Below are 16,809 nucleotides of genomic sequence, written 5' to 3'. Positions count from 1 at the left end.
AAAGTTGTCTCCTGCTTAGCCATGGGAAAGAGTAAATTATCTCCCTTGTATAAGCAAATGAAAATCTGGCATTTTAACATGAGGTATATCAAAGTAAAAAATTATACTGTCATATCAATATAAGATCATATAACATTTATATTGTAGGGATATCCAAGGCATAACTGATAATGAGGAAACATCCGAGCCTCTGTTACTAATAGATACAGCAGGATGTGAAATGTATGAATTAGATCTACCAGAAGAAATATCTAAGGGAAATGAAGGTTTGGCTTAAATACAAACTACTCATTATAAAGCATTCAGCAAGAAATATTTAGACAGTTTCTTTGGTTTCCTCTTTGAAAAGGAAGGGTTCCAACTATTTTTTTTTAATTTATTTTACATGGTTTAGAAAAAGAAAGCCAAAAATTAATTTTACTGATTTCCACATTTTCAGCTTAAGGAGGAAATGGAACAAGTACAGAGTCCCTTTTTTTGTGTTTTCATTTTTTGTGTGTGTGTAAAGTTTGGTAAACAAATTTTTAATGAACTTTTTTGAGGGACATATTATTAGCTCACCTGGCCTAAAAGGCCATGTGAGCTTTTCTCATCACTTGGCGTCCGTCGTCGTCGTCGTCGTCGTCGTTAACAATTTTTCAAACATCTTCTCCTCTGAAACTACTGAATGGATTTGAATGAAACTTAGCATGATTGTTCCTTAGAGTATCCTGCACAAAGTGTGTGCTTCGATTTTTGATCCGTCAAAAAACATGGCCGCCGTTACTTAAAATAGAACATAGGGGTCAAATGCAGTTTTTGGCTTATATCTCAAAAACGAAAGCATTTAGAGCAAATCTGACATGGGGTAAAAATGTTCATTAGGTCAAGATCTATCAGCCCTGAAATTTTCAGACGAATCAAACAAACCATTGTTGGGTTGCTGCCACTTAATTGGTAATTTTAAGGAAATTTTGCAGTTTTTGGTCATTATCTTGAATATTATTATAGATAAAGATAAACTGTAAACAGCAAAAATGATCAGCAAAGTAAGATCTACAAATAAGTTAATATGACCAAAATTGTCAATTGACCCCTTAAGGGGTTATTGTCCTTTAATGACAATTTTTCACAATTTGTTCATCATATTTGCTAACTTTAAAAAATCTTCTCCTCTGAAACTGTTGAATGGATTTGGATGAAACTTAGCATGATTGTTCCTTAGATTATCCTGCACAAAGTGTGTGCTTCGATTTTTGATCCGTCAAAAAACATGGCCGCCGTTACTTAAAATAGAACATAGGGGTCAAATGCAGTTTTTGGCTTATATCTCAAAAACGAAAGCATTTAGAGCAAATCTGACAGAGATAAAAATGTTCATTAGGTCAAGATCTATCAGCCCTGAAATTTTCAGATGAATCAAACAAACCATTGTTGGGTTGCTGCCACTTAATTGGTAATTTTAAGGAAATTTTGCAGTTTTTGGTCATTATCTTGAATATTATTATAGATACAGATAAACTGTTAAAAGCAAAAATGTTAAGCAAAGTAAGATCTACAAATAAGTCAATTTGACCAAAATTGTCAATTGACCTCTTAAGGAGTTATTGCCCTTTAAAGACTTTTTTCACAATTTGTTCATCATGTTGACTTACTTTAAAAAATCTTCTCCTTTGAAACTGCTGTATCAATTTCAGCCAAACTTAGGCTAAATGAGTTTTAGAGTTTCAGAGTATCTAGTATAAATTTTATATTTCATTTCCTTGTATGTCAAGAAACATAGCTCCTATGGCTAAAATAGAACATAGGAGAAAATGATTTTTTTTTTGCTTTTGAAGAAAATAGGACGATTCAAAGAACATTTAAATAAATTGAAAAGCCAAAATAATCATTGATATGAGATTAAACCAAAAAAATTCAGGTGAGCGATTCAGGCTCTTGAGAGCCTCTTGTTTGTGCTAGGTAAACTGATATGTAGGCAATACTATACATTTATTTCCTGAGGGAGATATGAAGATTTGTTCACCCAAGAATATTCATATTTCAGGAGGGCTATGTCCGAGGGAAATGTGATTTTTCGAGGGTGAAAAATCTTCATATCTCTCGATCGCTGCGATATAGCCTTTTTGTGCTAATGAGGCGTAAAGCAACCAACAATCAATCATATCTCTTGAAGCTAAGGGAAATGAATGTTTTATTCCACTGCCTATGCTTCATTTACTTACTGAATATAATATATTAATTTATAAACGTTTGTTTTTCTTATCTGCTTGTTTAAATAGCTAAACACGGCATAATCATTGATAAACAGTACGGATCAAAAGTAGATTAATAGTCTTTTTATTTTAACGGTAATGACTTATCTAACGCTATTTCAATAAAACCACCTTCAAAATAGTATGCACATTAACCACGGGTAACGTCATGCTACAAAGTCCCGATCTACAGAGGGAAGTATGATGTTCAGAGGGGAATATGATACTGAGAGGGGAATATGAAGTTTTGTTCAAGGTCACACTGATAGTTTCAACCAATCAAATGTTTATTTCACCATCAAAATCTACATGCAGTGGAATAACATCAATTATATTGATTCCTGGTGTAAAAAAAACCCACGTCCACCTATCTGTTTCTAAAATTTGCAGAGGAAAAGGGTTAACTACAATATTAATTTAATTTTTAACAGGTGAAGCTGATATTGTGACTACTCATGTTGAAAAACTAATATCTTATGGACTGAAGCAGGATGATATAGCAGTCATTGCCCCTTACAATCTACAAGTAAGATCTTATTATACACACCTTCAGAAAGATATAGTAGTTATTTCCCCTTACAATCTACAAGTAAGATCTTATTATACACACCTTCAGAAAGCTATAGCAGTTATTGCCCCTTAGAATATACAAGTAAGATCTAAATATAGACACCTTCAGAAAGATATAGCAGTTTTTGCCCCGTAGAATCTTCAAGTAAGATCTTTATATAGACACTTTCAGAAAGATATAGCAGTTATTGCCCTTTTACAACCTATAAGTAAGATCTATATAAACACATCTTTAAAAAGATATAGCAGTTTAGTTTAAACATATTTACTTATAGTGGATTGGGAAACAAGTTTTGCAACTTATATAAATCCCTTTCCACTTTGTGGGTGTGAGTGCTGCCTTGTAGTGGCATTAGCCTGCTCTTTAGATATAGTAGTTATGGCCCCTTACAATCAACAGGTAATATATTTATATAGAAATCTTCAGAAAGATTCAGCTGTTATTGCCCCTTAAATTGTCAGGAAATGTATTCATCTTGCAATTGCTCCTTTTAGCAGCAAGAATGGGAATATTTCATATTTTAATCTATCTAAGAGCTGCGTTCATCATTTTGTTGTTACCTTTAGGAGAGGTTGACCTGTTTATAAGTGTCTTCACAGGTATATATTGCTTGAAGAAAATTAATTATTAAACACTACAGTAAGGATTTGTTGATTTATTAATTTGGACCTTACATTTTATAGGGTACATAGAACAATATTACCTTTGTCATGTAGAGTGTATACAGAGGCAATACCTTTTTATAGGACTATATTTGTTCTGATTATTGGGAAGCTTCTGTATGACGCAGACAATTCTTTAACAAAACTTATATATGTTTTACAGGTTGAGCTTTTGAGACTGAGATTGTCTTCTAATTACCCCAAAGTAGAGGTTAAATCAGTTGATGGATTCCAGGGCAGAGAAAAGGAAGCAGTGGTAATATCACTTGTGAGAAGTAATCCGAAAGGTAATTTATCAATTGTTAGAAGTAATCCTAAAGGTAAGATATCAGTTGTTAGAAGTAATCCTAAAGGTAATTTATCAATTGTTAGAAGTAATCCTAAAGGTAATTTATCAGTTGTTAGAAGTAATCCTAAAGTAATTTATCAGTTGTTAGAAGTAATCCTAAAGGTAATTTATCAATTGTTAGAAGTAATCCTAAAGGTAAGATATCAGTTGTTAGAAGTAATCCTAAAGGTATTCCAACCGCGCATATGACAGGTCACAGGTGTGTTTAACTCCAATCTTAATTGACTATGATTGCCAGTTTTCATGCCAAAGGTCTGGTTCTATACAGGCAGTCTTGCATCATCCATCAATAAAAACTTGCAGAGAGGGTACAGCTTATATTGTTGAAAGTGGTGTTTAACAGCATCAATCAATCTGTATAGTAGATGTGTGATAACAGAAATATAGCAATCAAATAACAAGTTATTTAAAATAGTCATTGAAAGGTTACCAAAATAGTCAAACTCATAGATTGAAAATAAACTGACAACACCATGGCTAAAAAGAAAAAGACAAACAGACAAGTAATAATACAGAAGCCACAAAATAGAAAACTAAATACTATATAAATAAGTACCTCTCAAAAATACACATAGACAATAAAAAATCCCTAGCCTTCCATTCTTTTTTAAAAAAAATTTTGTATACCTGGCCTTTAACTTCCAAAATGGAACTCATTTGTAAATGCCAAAAAATTCTAGACATTTAAATCTGAAATCACTTTTGACCCCCTGTGACATACAATTAAACGTCAGATGTGATTTGATTATTTCAGTGAATACTTTGGTATACACTTTAAATAGCTCATTTCTGAACTTATGTCACTTGAATTAACTTGAGGTACTGATATCTAAGCTCTGTGCTGACACAATTACTTCAACTAAATATTTTACATGGAAAGTTATTGTATTGAATATTTTACATGGATTGTTATTCTATGGAATATTTTACATGGATTGTTATTCTATGGAATATTTTACATGGGTTTTTATTAGCTCACCTGGCCCAAAGGGCCAAGTGAGCTTTTCCCATCACTTGGCGTCCGGCGTCGTCGTCCGGCGTCCGTCGTCGTCGTCCGTCGTCGTTAGCTTTTACAAAAATCTTCTCCTCTGAAACTACTGGGCCAAATTAAACCAAACTTGGCCACAATCATCATTGGGGTATCTAGTTTAAAAAATGTGTGGCGTGACCCGGTCAACCAACCAAGATGGCCGCCACGGCTAAAAATAGAACATAGGGGTAAAATGCAGTTTTTGGCTTATAACTCAAAAACCAAAGCATTTAGAGCAAATCTGATATGGGGTATAATTGTTTATCAGGTCAAGATCTATCTGCCCTGAAATTTTCAGATGAATCGGACAACCCGTTGTTGGGTTGCTGCCCCTGAATTGGTAAGTTTAAGGAAATTTTGCTGTTTTTGGTTATTATTTTGAATATTATTATAGATAGAGATAAACTGTAAACAGCAATAATGTTCAGCAAAGTAAGATTTACAAATGAGTCAACATGACCGAAATGGTCAGTTGACCCCTTTAGGAGTTATTGCCCTTTATAGTCAATTTTTAACAATTTTTCGTAAATCTTAGTTATCTTTTACAAAAATCTTCTCCTCTGAAACTACTGGGACAAATTAATCCAAACTTGGCAACAATCATCTTTGGGGTATCTAGTTTTAAAAATGTGTGGCGTGACCCGTTCAACCAACCAAGATGGCCATGGGCTAAAAATAGAACATAGGGGTAAAATCAGTTTTTGGCTTATAACTCAAAAACCAAAGCATTTAGAGCAAATCTGACATGGGGTTAAATTGTTTAGCAGATCAATACCATCTGCTCTACAATTTTCAGATGAATCTGACAACCCGTTGTTGGGTTGCTGCCCGTGAATAGGTAATTTTGCTGTTTTTGGTTATTATCTTGAATATTATTATAGATAAAGATAAACTGTAAACAGCAATAATGTTCAGCAAAGTAAGATTTACAAATAAGTCAACATGACCGAAATGGTCAATTGACCCCCTAAGGAGTTATTTTCCTTTATAGTCAATTTTTAACAATTTTCATAAAATTTGTAAATTTTTATTAACATTTCCACTGATATTACTGGGCCAATTCATTATAGATAGAGATAATTGTAAGCAGCAAGACTTTTTAGTAAAGTAAGATTTACAAACACATCACCATCATCAAAACACAATTTTGTCATGAATCCATCTGCTTCCTTTGTTTAATATTCACATATACCAAGGTGAGCGACACAGGCTCTTTAGAGCCTCTAGTTTTATTGAATATTTTACATGGATTGTTATTCTATGGAATATTTTACATGGATTGTTATTCTATGGAACATTTTACATGGGTTTTTATTTTATTGAATATTTTACATGGATTGTTATTGAGTATATTACATAAATAGTTTTACATGAATATTTACATGTTAAAATACTATTGCATGAAAACTTTACATTTGTTTTGTCTCCACAGGTGAAGTTGGATTCCTTGCAGAGAAGAGAAGAATTAATGTAGCCATTACCCGCGCCAGGAGACATCTAATGGTAGTGTGTGATAGTGAGACAGTCGGACATGATAAGTTCCTCAAGTCCTTAGTGGAGTATATGACCTGTAATGGAGAAGTACAGACGGCACATCAGTATATAGAAGGTATTTAAAAGTTAATGTTTGGCTGACTTTCTATAATCATATATATGTATAAAAAGAAAGAACTCTGTGTTGAAATTAATATCAATTCATACTGTGCATGTGAGTATGTGTTTGGTGGGAAGTAGTTTTCACATCCATTCCTCATCCGCTTCCTGTTTAAAGTGATGTAACAGTATCCTAAGAAAGGGTATGGATGGGGTCAAATCTACACAAAAATGGGTAAAGAAATTAAGAATAGACAAAACAATTAAGAGTAGAGAAAATATGGTGAAAAAAAAAGAAATAGAAAAAAAATACCTAAAAAATTAATGAATACAGAAATGTAGGACCCCTCATAGCGAAGTATCTTGTTTTGTTTTTATAGTATTTGTTTATGACGTAATTAAATAAATAGAAACCAAACCCGAAGATTATAAAAGGTTAAACTGACACTAATTAACTCAAAATCAATCCCATTTTAATTTTCATTTCAGAGGGAGTAGTTAATGCCAAACTATTAAGACCTGATCATTTGAGTGACCTCCTGTCAGTGAAGATAACCACTCAGAAAGGTCAGAAAGGTCAGAAAGACCAAGGGGCAAAACCAAAACAGAAACAGAAACCAAAACAGATTGAGAAACCAGCACATAGCGGTCAACTGAAAGGTCATGGAGATAATGAAGTGTCAAAAAGAACTGTTGAAAGGTTTTTTTCTTTTTCAATTGAATATAGAAACAAGGAAATGTGATATGATTGCCAATGAGACAACTATTCACCAGAGTTCTAATGAAGTGGATGTAAGCAATTTTAGGCTCTTGTACAGCCTTACACAATGAGAAAAACCTATACGGTATAGTTCACTATAAAACGTCAAGACATGAGAAATATGAAAGAGTTTAATCCAGAAAACTAATGGCCTAATTTATAACAAAACAATGAACTAAAAAACCAAAATCACAGACATGAACCAAAAACTACATCTGAACTAAAGACTCCTCACTAGGAACAGACAAGAACCAAAAACTACATCTGAACTAAAGACTCCTCACTAGGAACAGACAAGAACCAAAAACTACATCTGAACTAAAGACTCCTCACTAGGAACAGACAAGAACCAAAAACTACATCTGAACTAAAGACTCCTCACTAGGAACAAGCACAAACAAAGTTTTAAAGTGTTTGTGAATGCTATAATCCTCTTTATGTTAGAACATTAGTGTAACATTAGTGTAACATAGTGTAACATTAGTGTAACGTTAGTGTAACGTTAGTGTAACGTTAGTGGAACGTTAGTGTAACGTTAGTGTAACATTAGTGTAACAGAACAAAACAAGAACAAACTGTAAATATCAGTTGGAAAGAGTTTGACTCATCACAGTGGCGGTCCAGGAATCACAGACAATTTCAACTAACAAATAAAGCATGTTTAATAAGACTTTTAATATCAACCAGTAGACATCAAACTAATTTAGTGTAGATACAAATGTACTTCAAAAACAGCAGAGAAAAGCAAAATCTGTTTAAAGCCAAAATATAATTAAGGATGTAGGACCATAAATGTTCATAACAATATAGCTAAACATTTTTAATTCATTAAGAAAACTGTCAAGATATGGATAGAGACAATATTTAATATTCGTAAGAGAAATCTAGAGCATATTTAATCTAAAAAATAATACACTATTACATTAAAAATATATAGCTGTGATATAACCTTTTTTTTTTATTCATAGCATTATGGTCTTATATTTTTAGATTTGTGAATGCTCTAATCCTCTTTATGTTGGGACATTAGTGTAACAGAACAAACCAATTTGCTGATAATTAGTAAAGGAAACACTAATTATAATCAATTTGAAAATATAAGAGCATAATACTATATGTATGAGGAGTTTCTCTTGGGAAATATTTTCCTTTATTTCCTGATGAAATCATAAAAATATCCCCTTTGAACTTATTAAAGGATGTTTGCTACTCTGTTGCAAATTAATAAGCTTTTTAAAAGACTGCTATAAATTGAAAGTACATCAATTAAGCAACTAAAAAAAGCTGAAAAAAATAAAAGATCTGTGTGCTTGTTTTCAAGATATAAGCCATGGAAAATCAGGGGGGGGGGGGGGGGGGGGAAGTTATTATCTCTAGATTTTACATACATTTGACATTGGCACCTTTTTTCTTGCAAAACCTATGCCAAAAAATAACATTGATTTGATTTTGACAGGGATGAGGCCATATTATTGAAGAAGACCCAGGAATATCAGGAACATTTAGACAAGTTTGTAAAAGATCCAAGTCAAGAGATAATGGAGTTTCCTGCTTCATTAAACTCGTATGATCGACTTATAATACACGAGGTATGGTATATACATGCATTAGTGGATACATGTTAGATAGATCTCTTATAAAAAATATAAGAAGTTGTGGTATGATTAATGCTAATGAGACAAATATCCAGCTGAGACCAAATGAAGTGAATGTTTAAAAGCAGCTATAAGTCAATACATTACCTTTAACAATGAGCAACACCTATTAAAGTGAGATATTTAAAAATTGTTCTGACATAAAAACATGTGAAACAATTCAAATGAGAAATCCAAACATCTGATTTATGAATAAAGAAAAACAATCACTGAATTACAGGCTGCGGAATTTGGACATAAAGAATGTGTTAATCATAACAAATATCTTATTTTTATATTCATCATGTATTCTTGTCACTAAAAGCTTTTCACCCCATATTGAATTTACTTACCCCTTATATACCTTCTTAGGTCACTAGCACACTATGTAACTGATAATATTCCCTATATCAGGTTATTTTCCATGTGTATAATTTGAAGCTATATTTGTGCTAGACATTTAACTGGAAACTTTACAATTACCTTATACAAATATAAGAGGATGTGGTATGATGGCCAATGAAACAGCATTCAACCAGAAACCAAAGAACATAGAATTTAACCACAAAAGGCCAAACAAATGCTTTTTACAAGGCCATTGAAAAGAACCATTAAACCTTAAAAAAAGATTTAAATGTCATACTAAGAAAATATTGCAGACACAACCTACTATTCCAGTATTATGCTGTTCCTGTTCACTTTAAAAGTATTTTTAAAAAAGTAAACATTCCTTTTTTATTTTAGTTGTCGGAGAAATTAGGACTTGTTCATGTCAGCAGGGGTATTGACAAAGAGAGGCATCTTGTTGTTTCCAAACCAGGCATAAAATTTGTTGAGGAAAAAGATTTATCTGAAAAACAACAAACTAAGGAACAGGAGGAAATACTAACCTCAACCCATCTTGGTGAAATTAAATCACAAAGGGAAACAACTCCTACTAATAATGACAAGTTAATATGTCAGCATTGTAGTAAGGATGTCATCAGAGCTAATTATAGCCTTCATGAAATCCATTGTGCTAGACGTCAGAAAGAGGCTACACAATCTGCTAGTAGTGTTAAAAATAGAAAAGAAAGTGCTAAAAATAGACCAGAAAATCAAAAAAAGCCACCAACCTCAACAAAAAATATGAAGACAAATGCTGAGAAAGAAGTGATTGCTAAATTACAAAATGTCGATCCAGATGACTTTGATGCACTCATTGCCTCAACGAAGGAACTCGATAGTAAATGTAACTTTACCAAATGTAAGGTTAAGACCTTGACCTTGGGTCATACATGTGAATTCTGTCAGAGACGATTCTGTCTGAATCATTCTATGGCAGAGGTTCATGGGTGTGGCGATGCTGTTAAAGCACATTCGAGAGCTACCATTATCAAAGAAGGGGTGTTATATAGGGGCAGTGGTGTACCAAGTAAATTGCCAGACGCTAAACAGAAAGCATTATTACAAAAGAAGATGGACAAGAAACGATCAGAAATGGAAGCTGATCGACAAAAAAAGAAAAAATCAAAATAATGTTTGCTGTGATAATAAATTATTTGTGTTTCATCCATGTTTTTTGTGTTAGTCTGTGAAGAAAGTAATAGTATCAACAAAAAAGGAAAATCCATTAAAACTGACAAAATCAAATGTTTGACTATATCACTATGATCACCTAACAGAATGAATGGAAAACAACTGTCATATTCCTGACTTGGTTACAGGCATTTCCCTATATTAATAGTAGGCTAAACTGGTGGCAGCATTAATATAAATCGCCCTTGATATTCAGTTATATCGTAGATCATAGTAGTTTCATGAATTGGAGACTTTGATATTTAGAATACAAGTGCCTTATTTTCTGATCATCCAACATTTTTCATTTATGAGTAGTAGGACAACTGCATTTGTTATTTAGATTGCAAGGTATGCCTGACTGTTAGATAGGGATTACCAAACCTTGATTCCTGGTTCTGTGGTCATTAAGTGGGAATTTTGGTTTCTCAATGCTCTTCAACTCAATTCCTGCTGTTTTTAGCCTTCTTAACTTTTTTTATTCGAGCGTCACAGATGAGTCTTTTGTAGACAAAACTCACTTTTGTCTTACAAAATTTTAATCCTGGTATTTATGAGGAGTTTCCATGGTAGTAATATGGTTCAATATAAAGTCATTGATCAGTTATTTTGACTATGGTTTCGACAGGTTACATGTCCCTTTGATGTTAAATCTTTCAGATTATAGGTCTATGAGTAATAGGTTAGCTATATTTGGTGTATAGAGACAGTATACTGTGTACATGTTAATCTGAACTACCCATAATTTGCATGGTTCACTGGCCAACACAAGTCTTTTATGTTTTCTGTCACCCAAATATAATTAAGCCCTAGCTGAAATTTATGACAATTTTAGTCAGATTCTATTGGCTCGAAGAGATGAATTTTACAGGTCCGACAGCATTTTTACAAGCCTGAGCTGTGGACTAGGTTGAGCGAGAACTGAGAAGGTGAAATTTGAACTTATTTCATCGATTGTTGATAATGTTAATTTTATGATCATAATACAGACTTGTATCATAAAATTCAATCATGATCTGAGAAGCTTGTTCTATCTTGTTTTGTTCTTTTTTTAAGTGGATTATGGTACGAGAGAAGGTATGATAAGGTCACTTTTTTTTACCTATATTTTGAAGAAGAGTGCACACGCTGAAATGTCTTGCCTTTTTTGCTAACCATTGATATTATGTTGATAGTCCTAAAATATAAAGCTTTACTACAACTATTACATAAACTTAATATGATCCAAGAAAATGAGGTCAAGGTCATATAAACCAAGCAAGAAATACATGTACATCCCACAATCATTCAATACACTAAATATAGTTGACCTTTTGCTTATACAATGTAGTTCCTAAGAAACAGACATAAACAAGAAAACCAAGCATCCACCAATAAACCATAAAAATGAGGTCAAGGTTAGATGAACCAAGTCAGGCAGACATGTACAGCTAACAATGCTTCCATACAACAAATATAGATGACCTATTGCTTATAGTTCAAGAAAACCAGACCAAAACACAAAAAATTAACGCGGAGCGATGAACTGAAAATGAAGTCAACGTCATATAAAACTTGCTATACTGGCATGTACATCATAAAATATTTCCATACACCAAATACAGACTTACAGTTGACCTATTGCATATAGTATTCGAGAAAAAAAACCCCAAAAAACACTCAAAACTCAACTATGACCACAGAACCATGAAAATGAGGTCAAGGTCAGATGACACCTACCAGTTAGATATTTACACCTAACAATCATCCCATACACCAAATAAAGAAGACCTACTGGATACAGTATGAGAAAACAGACCAAAACACAAAAACTTAACTTTTACCACTGAACCATGAAACTGAGGTCAAGGTCAGAAGACACCTGCCAGTTGGACACCTTACAATTCTTCCATACACCAACTATACTAGACAAATTGCTTAAAGTATCTGGATATGGATTTGACCACCAAAACTTAACCTTGTTCACTGATCCATGAAATGAGGTCGATGTCAAGTGAAAACTGTTTGACATACAGGTATGACGACCTTGCAAGATACACACATACGAAATATAGTTATCCTATTACTGAGACAAATTAACATAACAAAAAATCCTAACTTTTTTTCATGAAGTCACTGAACCATGAAAATGAGGTCGAGGACAATAGACATGTGACAGATGGAAACTCAGTAACATAAGGCAACTTTATACAAAGTATGAAGCATTCAGGTCTTCCAACTTCTACAATATAAATCTTTTTAAGAAGTCAGTTAAGGCCGCCGCTGCCACCAGATCACTATCCCTATGATGAGCTTTCTGCAACAAAAGTTGCATGCTCGACAAAATCTAAAAGCTTTATAAATCTACCAGGTAACATCTATCAATTGTATAAGACATCAGTATGACAGAAAAAGTTTCTCGCTGCATTGAAGACCCATTTAGTGGCCTTTGGCTGTTGTCTGCTCTATGGTCGGGTTGTTGTCTCTTCTTTGACACATTCCCCATTTCCATTCCCATTTTTAGTAATATTATTTTTGAATTTTGTCTTACATATTTATATAAAGGTTTCAAACCTCTTAGTGGCCACTTTGACCTATAGCTACTGTATCACTAGCCTGATAACAATGAGGTTGTGAGGTCAAAACTTGTATTTGTCAGGGTCTCTCGACTTCAATCTTAATTGACTCTGGACTGCCAGTTTTCTTGCCAAAGATCAGTGGTTCTCTCTGGTACTCTGGCTTTCAATCCACTGATAAAAGCTGACCTCCATGCTATAGTTTAAAGTGGCTTTTTTGCAATTGAAATAAAATCAAAATGGCTTATTTTTTACCAGGCTGTTGGTTCTTGTTTATTTGAACTTTTTAATTTTTGAGTCTGATTACAAACATTTTTTTAAGATTTTATTTCAATTATCGGTAAATGACAATATTGACAAATCAAATTTTATTTTTAATCTTTTTATAATCACCATTTCCATTGATAATTGGTAAAATTAATTATCTCATTAAAAAAATACATATCTCTCTCCCTCTCACTCTACTTATATGCATGTCTTTGTCTCAGTACATTATATATATCACAGCTTTGAAGAAGAGTCTACAATATCGAAAAGTCTCAGTCGACAGATCTTTTTAACTTCCTCAACCCCTGTAACTGCCTCAGTTTCTCCTGAATTATTCAATCTCCTCTCAAGCCCAGTCAAAATGGCTTCCTTCTTGTTTTCTCGAGCACATATGACAAAAGGGAAGCCAAACTTTTGTTTATATTGTTGATTTAAATGATGCATGTTTTGTTTTTCTTGGTCAGAAAGTGTATTTAGACCTGCACTTTGTTGTTCCTTGGTGGATTCATTGGTCAGTCCACCCGACATGGCCAGTCTTCCTGCCAAGTCCGGATGTAGTCTTAAAATGCCTTCTTTTCCTGAAAAAAATATTTAGAATTAAAAACTATGATATTGTTCATCTTAAAAAGCCCTTATAACCAGTTTGAACAGAATTTATTGCTGTGATGTATACATGTAAATGATGAAATTGGTATCAAATTGCTAATGAAATTTACATGAAATTAACAATGTGCTAGTATTTGTTTACAAAAAGTTCTAAGCAACCTGTTAATTCAAAAACACCTTCACAGTGACCTTGTGCTAATTCATTAAAGTCGAGCGCACCATAAAAGGAGTACCGTACTTGATTTGGTCCATAATTATATCTGTTTTAATCAATAGCTACATTGATAAATTTGTTTTTAGGAAATCAATCCTAGCACTACTCAACGCTAGCACTACATGCAAAAATCCTATATCTATCAGTCATCAAATTGCCAAATATGAGAGTACAAGGATAAAGGCTGTAGATTTTCTATAAAATTTCCATATGTTTAGCATTGAATCAACACAAGGGTACATAATCCCTAAATAAGGGAGATAATCATGTAAATAAGGCAGATATCAGCAAAATATTTATTGGTGAGATTTACAGGAAAAAAATACCCCCCTCCTGAGATTCACACATTTATAACATTAGCAACATGACATACGTGGAACAGGATCTGCTTACCCTTCCTGAAAAGCTGAGATCAGCCCCAGTTTTCGGTGTTTTTTTTGTTGCTTAGTCTTTAGTTTACTATGTTGTGTCTTTTGTACTATTATTTGTCTGTTTTTCTTTTCCTTTTTTTAAATCCATGACGTTGTCATTTTTTTTTTTCGATCTATGAGTTTGAATGTCCCTCTGGTATCTTTTGCCCCCCTTTTACAGGTAATACATACCACCGATAGGAAGTTCATCAGCAAACTGACAGAAAGACTTGTGAAGACTGTTGATGTCTGAGAATGGACGATCTCTCCATACTGCTGCAGCACATAAGGAGCAGTGCTCTATCACGTTACCAAATATAGATATGAAATCTTCATAACTCATAGAGTTCACAACTGATATAGGTTTGAGTGACATTCTGAAAATAAATAAAATTTAAATATTTAAATAATTTATAGGACAACTGAAAAAATGACAGATATAGCATGTATAGGTTTAAGTGACATTCTGCAAAAAATAAAATTTCGTAATTCACAGCTTTTTTAAGTTTAAGTGACATTCTGAAGAAAAAAATCTTCATAAGGGAGCTACCATTTGACTTTTATAGGGGGGAGGGGGAGGATATGATGAGAATTTTTGTCATGCATTTTTTTTCAATTGTAATCTCTGTCCTGCATTTTCATTTTTTACTATTTTTGGTCCTGCCTTTATTTTATTAGTTAATCCTGACTTTTTATTAACCTAAATTGTTATCCTGCTTTTTTTCTCTCATAAGACATAACTCCTCGAGTCCTGTCCTGATTATTTTTTACAATTTCATCCTAGCAGCATTAGCATTACTGTTTGTTACCTAATAAAGTCACCTCGTCCCAGACAAATGTGACAAGATAATATTTTTCAATAAGTACAAATTCATTAATATTGCACCCTGTGTTGGCTGCAAGCATATGTGCATCAGAAAATGAATGAAGGCATCAGTAATTTATATGGGGACGAAGTCCCCTATTACAGTAGAAAATTCAATAAAAAAAAGAAAAAAAAAAAAAATCGGGAAAATTTCCCGAATTTTTCATTGTACTAATGAACTCAAAATCGTTCAATTTTTTTTTGGTCGGGTTATTTAATTTCCGGATCTGCGCAGAACACATAACTCTACTTCCTTCTTCCAGTCTTGTTGTCGTGAGACTTTGATTTAATCTAGTAAAATATAGTAACTCAAGGAACACAATACCAATATTTCATTTTTAATCATTATTTGTCTTTGGTATGAATAAACGTTACCTGATGCATTGCGTTTCTTTGTTTACATTGAACATGACGTCATAACTTAAATAACGTCACAAGTAAAATCCCTAACAACAGAACCAAAATCGGAAACGTTACGGTATTTCCGTTTCTTTTTTTAACAAATATTTAAGTTACAAAAAAAATAATTAAAACAAACTTCGTCCCCATTCACAGGTAATGCCTGCCTCATATTAATCATCACCCCTTCGGTAATAATTAAATGTGTATTTTATACAGTTCTCAAATACTGTTGTGGGAGTAATCATATTTCTAAAGATATTAACTACTTGATTCGATAATTGTCAGCTTACATAATTATTACATTGAGTAAATATGTAAATGAGCTATTAATCATATAAAATTCCTTGGACATCTAGTCCTAGCCAATAACGTTGAGGGTTAATCTTCATCATGTTCATAGGGCAAGGACCAACAATAAATAAAATGGGTTTAATTCTGTGTTTCCATTTGTTTTACTAAGCAAGTATACGTACAAGAGTATCTCTCAGTAAATCCAACGAGTACCTTATCCAAGTTGATATTCCTAAGTACAAATAAAGATCCATAAGTCATAACTCCTATAAAATGTCACATCAGAAATTTACAAAAAAAAACCCAACAAAATAGTAAACAGGTAAAAGGATGTTACTTTAATAGATTTAAACCATGCAGTCACCAAAGATTCAGGATAACTACTCAATGTTCTTTTGAGTTATTGTACAAAAACTGGAAATAATTCCCATTTCTCAGAAACCTTAAAAGATCTTAAAACTGAAATTTATAAAAATCACCTTGGCTTTTTGTCATGTTCGGTCATACGATATACCAATACTAAAACCCTGATCATAACGGAAGGGCTATCAAATAATTTCCGGATTTCTTTGATCTTTTACCGCAACTGTGATCAACTGATCTCAACGTGTTGCGCATGAAGTCAAAAAGAAAAAAAAAGAAATATATACAGTTTTTTAAAAGTAATAATCCTATATACAGGTGCTCTGTAAAAAGAGTGTTTTTGTCTATTTTGCACTAGCGTCAAGCAGGAACTTTCTATAAAAATTCCTTACCCTAATATGAGGCAGGCATTTCCTGCAAATGGGGACGAAGTCTGTATGAATTAT

At 33.0% G+C, this 16,809-nt stretch overlaps 2 protein-coding genes across 2 annotated transcripts in view; one reads left to right on the top strand and one right to left on the bottom strand.

Moving 5' to 3' along the window:
- The window catches only part of LOC139486595 (DNA-binding protein SMUBP-2-like), a 39,742-nt gene extending 29,358 nt beyond the window's left edge, over window positions 1-10,384 (top strand). Inside the window, exons 10-16 of the mRNA XM_071271521.1 lie at window positions 148-266; window positions 2,666-2,760; window positions 3,631-3,754; window positions 6,279-6,455; window positions 6,929-7,139; window positions 8,656-8,788; window positions 9,578-10,384. Of these exons, the coding sequence (XP_071127622.1) occupies window positions 148-266; window positions 2,666-2,760; window positions 3,631-3,754; window positions 6,279-6,455; window positions 6,929-7,139; window positions 8,656-8,788; window positions 9,578-10,351 (1,633 nt within the window). The 3' untranslated portion in view covers window positions 10,352-10,384. The remainder of the gene's footprint in view (window positions 1-147; window positions 267-2,665; window positions 2,761-3,630; window positions 3,755-6,278; window positions 6,456-6,928; window positions 7,140-8,655; window positions 8,789-9,577) is intronic.
- A 2,922-nt stretch (window positions 10,385-13,306) lies between these two features.
- On the bottom strand, window positions 13,307-16,526 carry LOC139486594 (2-oxo-4-hydroxy-4-carboxy-5-ureidoimidazoline decarboxylase-like). The gene is made up of 3 exons (XM_071271520.1): window positions 16,480-16,526; window positions 14,635-14,819; window positions 13,307-13,790 (listed from the first exon to the last, which is right to left on the bottom strand). Exons 1-3 carry the CDS (start codon window positions 16,503-16,505, stop codon window positions 13,447-13,449), a joined length of 555 nt encoding a protein of 184 aa, XP_071127621.1. The 5' UTR covers window positions 16,506-16,526; the 3' UTR covers window positions 13,307-13,446.
- Window positions 16,527-16,809: the final 283 nt, after the last annotated feature.

Source organism: Mytilus edulis, chromosome 8, assembly GCF_963676685.1.
Source record: "Mytilus edulis chromosome 8, xbMytEdul2.2, whole genome shotgun sequence".
Lineage (NCBI taxonomy): Eukaryota > Metazoa > Mollusca > Bivalvia > Mytilida > Mytilidae > Mytilus > Mytilus edulis.
Note: the sequence above shows the minus strand (reverse complement) of the source record. Positions and strands in the feature narration are given on the sequence as shown.

Excerpts from the sequence above, each read along its gene's own strand:
- LOC139486594 (XM_071271520.1), bottom strand. The coding sequence starts at position 16,505 with ATGACCGAACATGACAAAAAGCCAAG. Across the intron at positions 14,820-16,479 it reads GAACATGACAAAAAGCCAAG|AATGTCACTCAAACCTATAT; the intron begins GTGATTTTTATA and ends ATTTATTTTCAG. Across the intron at positions 13,791-14,634 it reads TGATGAACTTCCTATCGGTG|GAAAAGAAGGCATTTTAAGA; the intron begins GTATGTATTACC and ends TATTTTTTTCAG.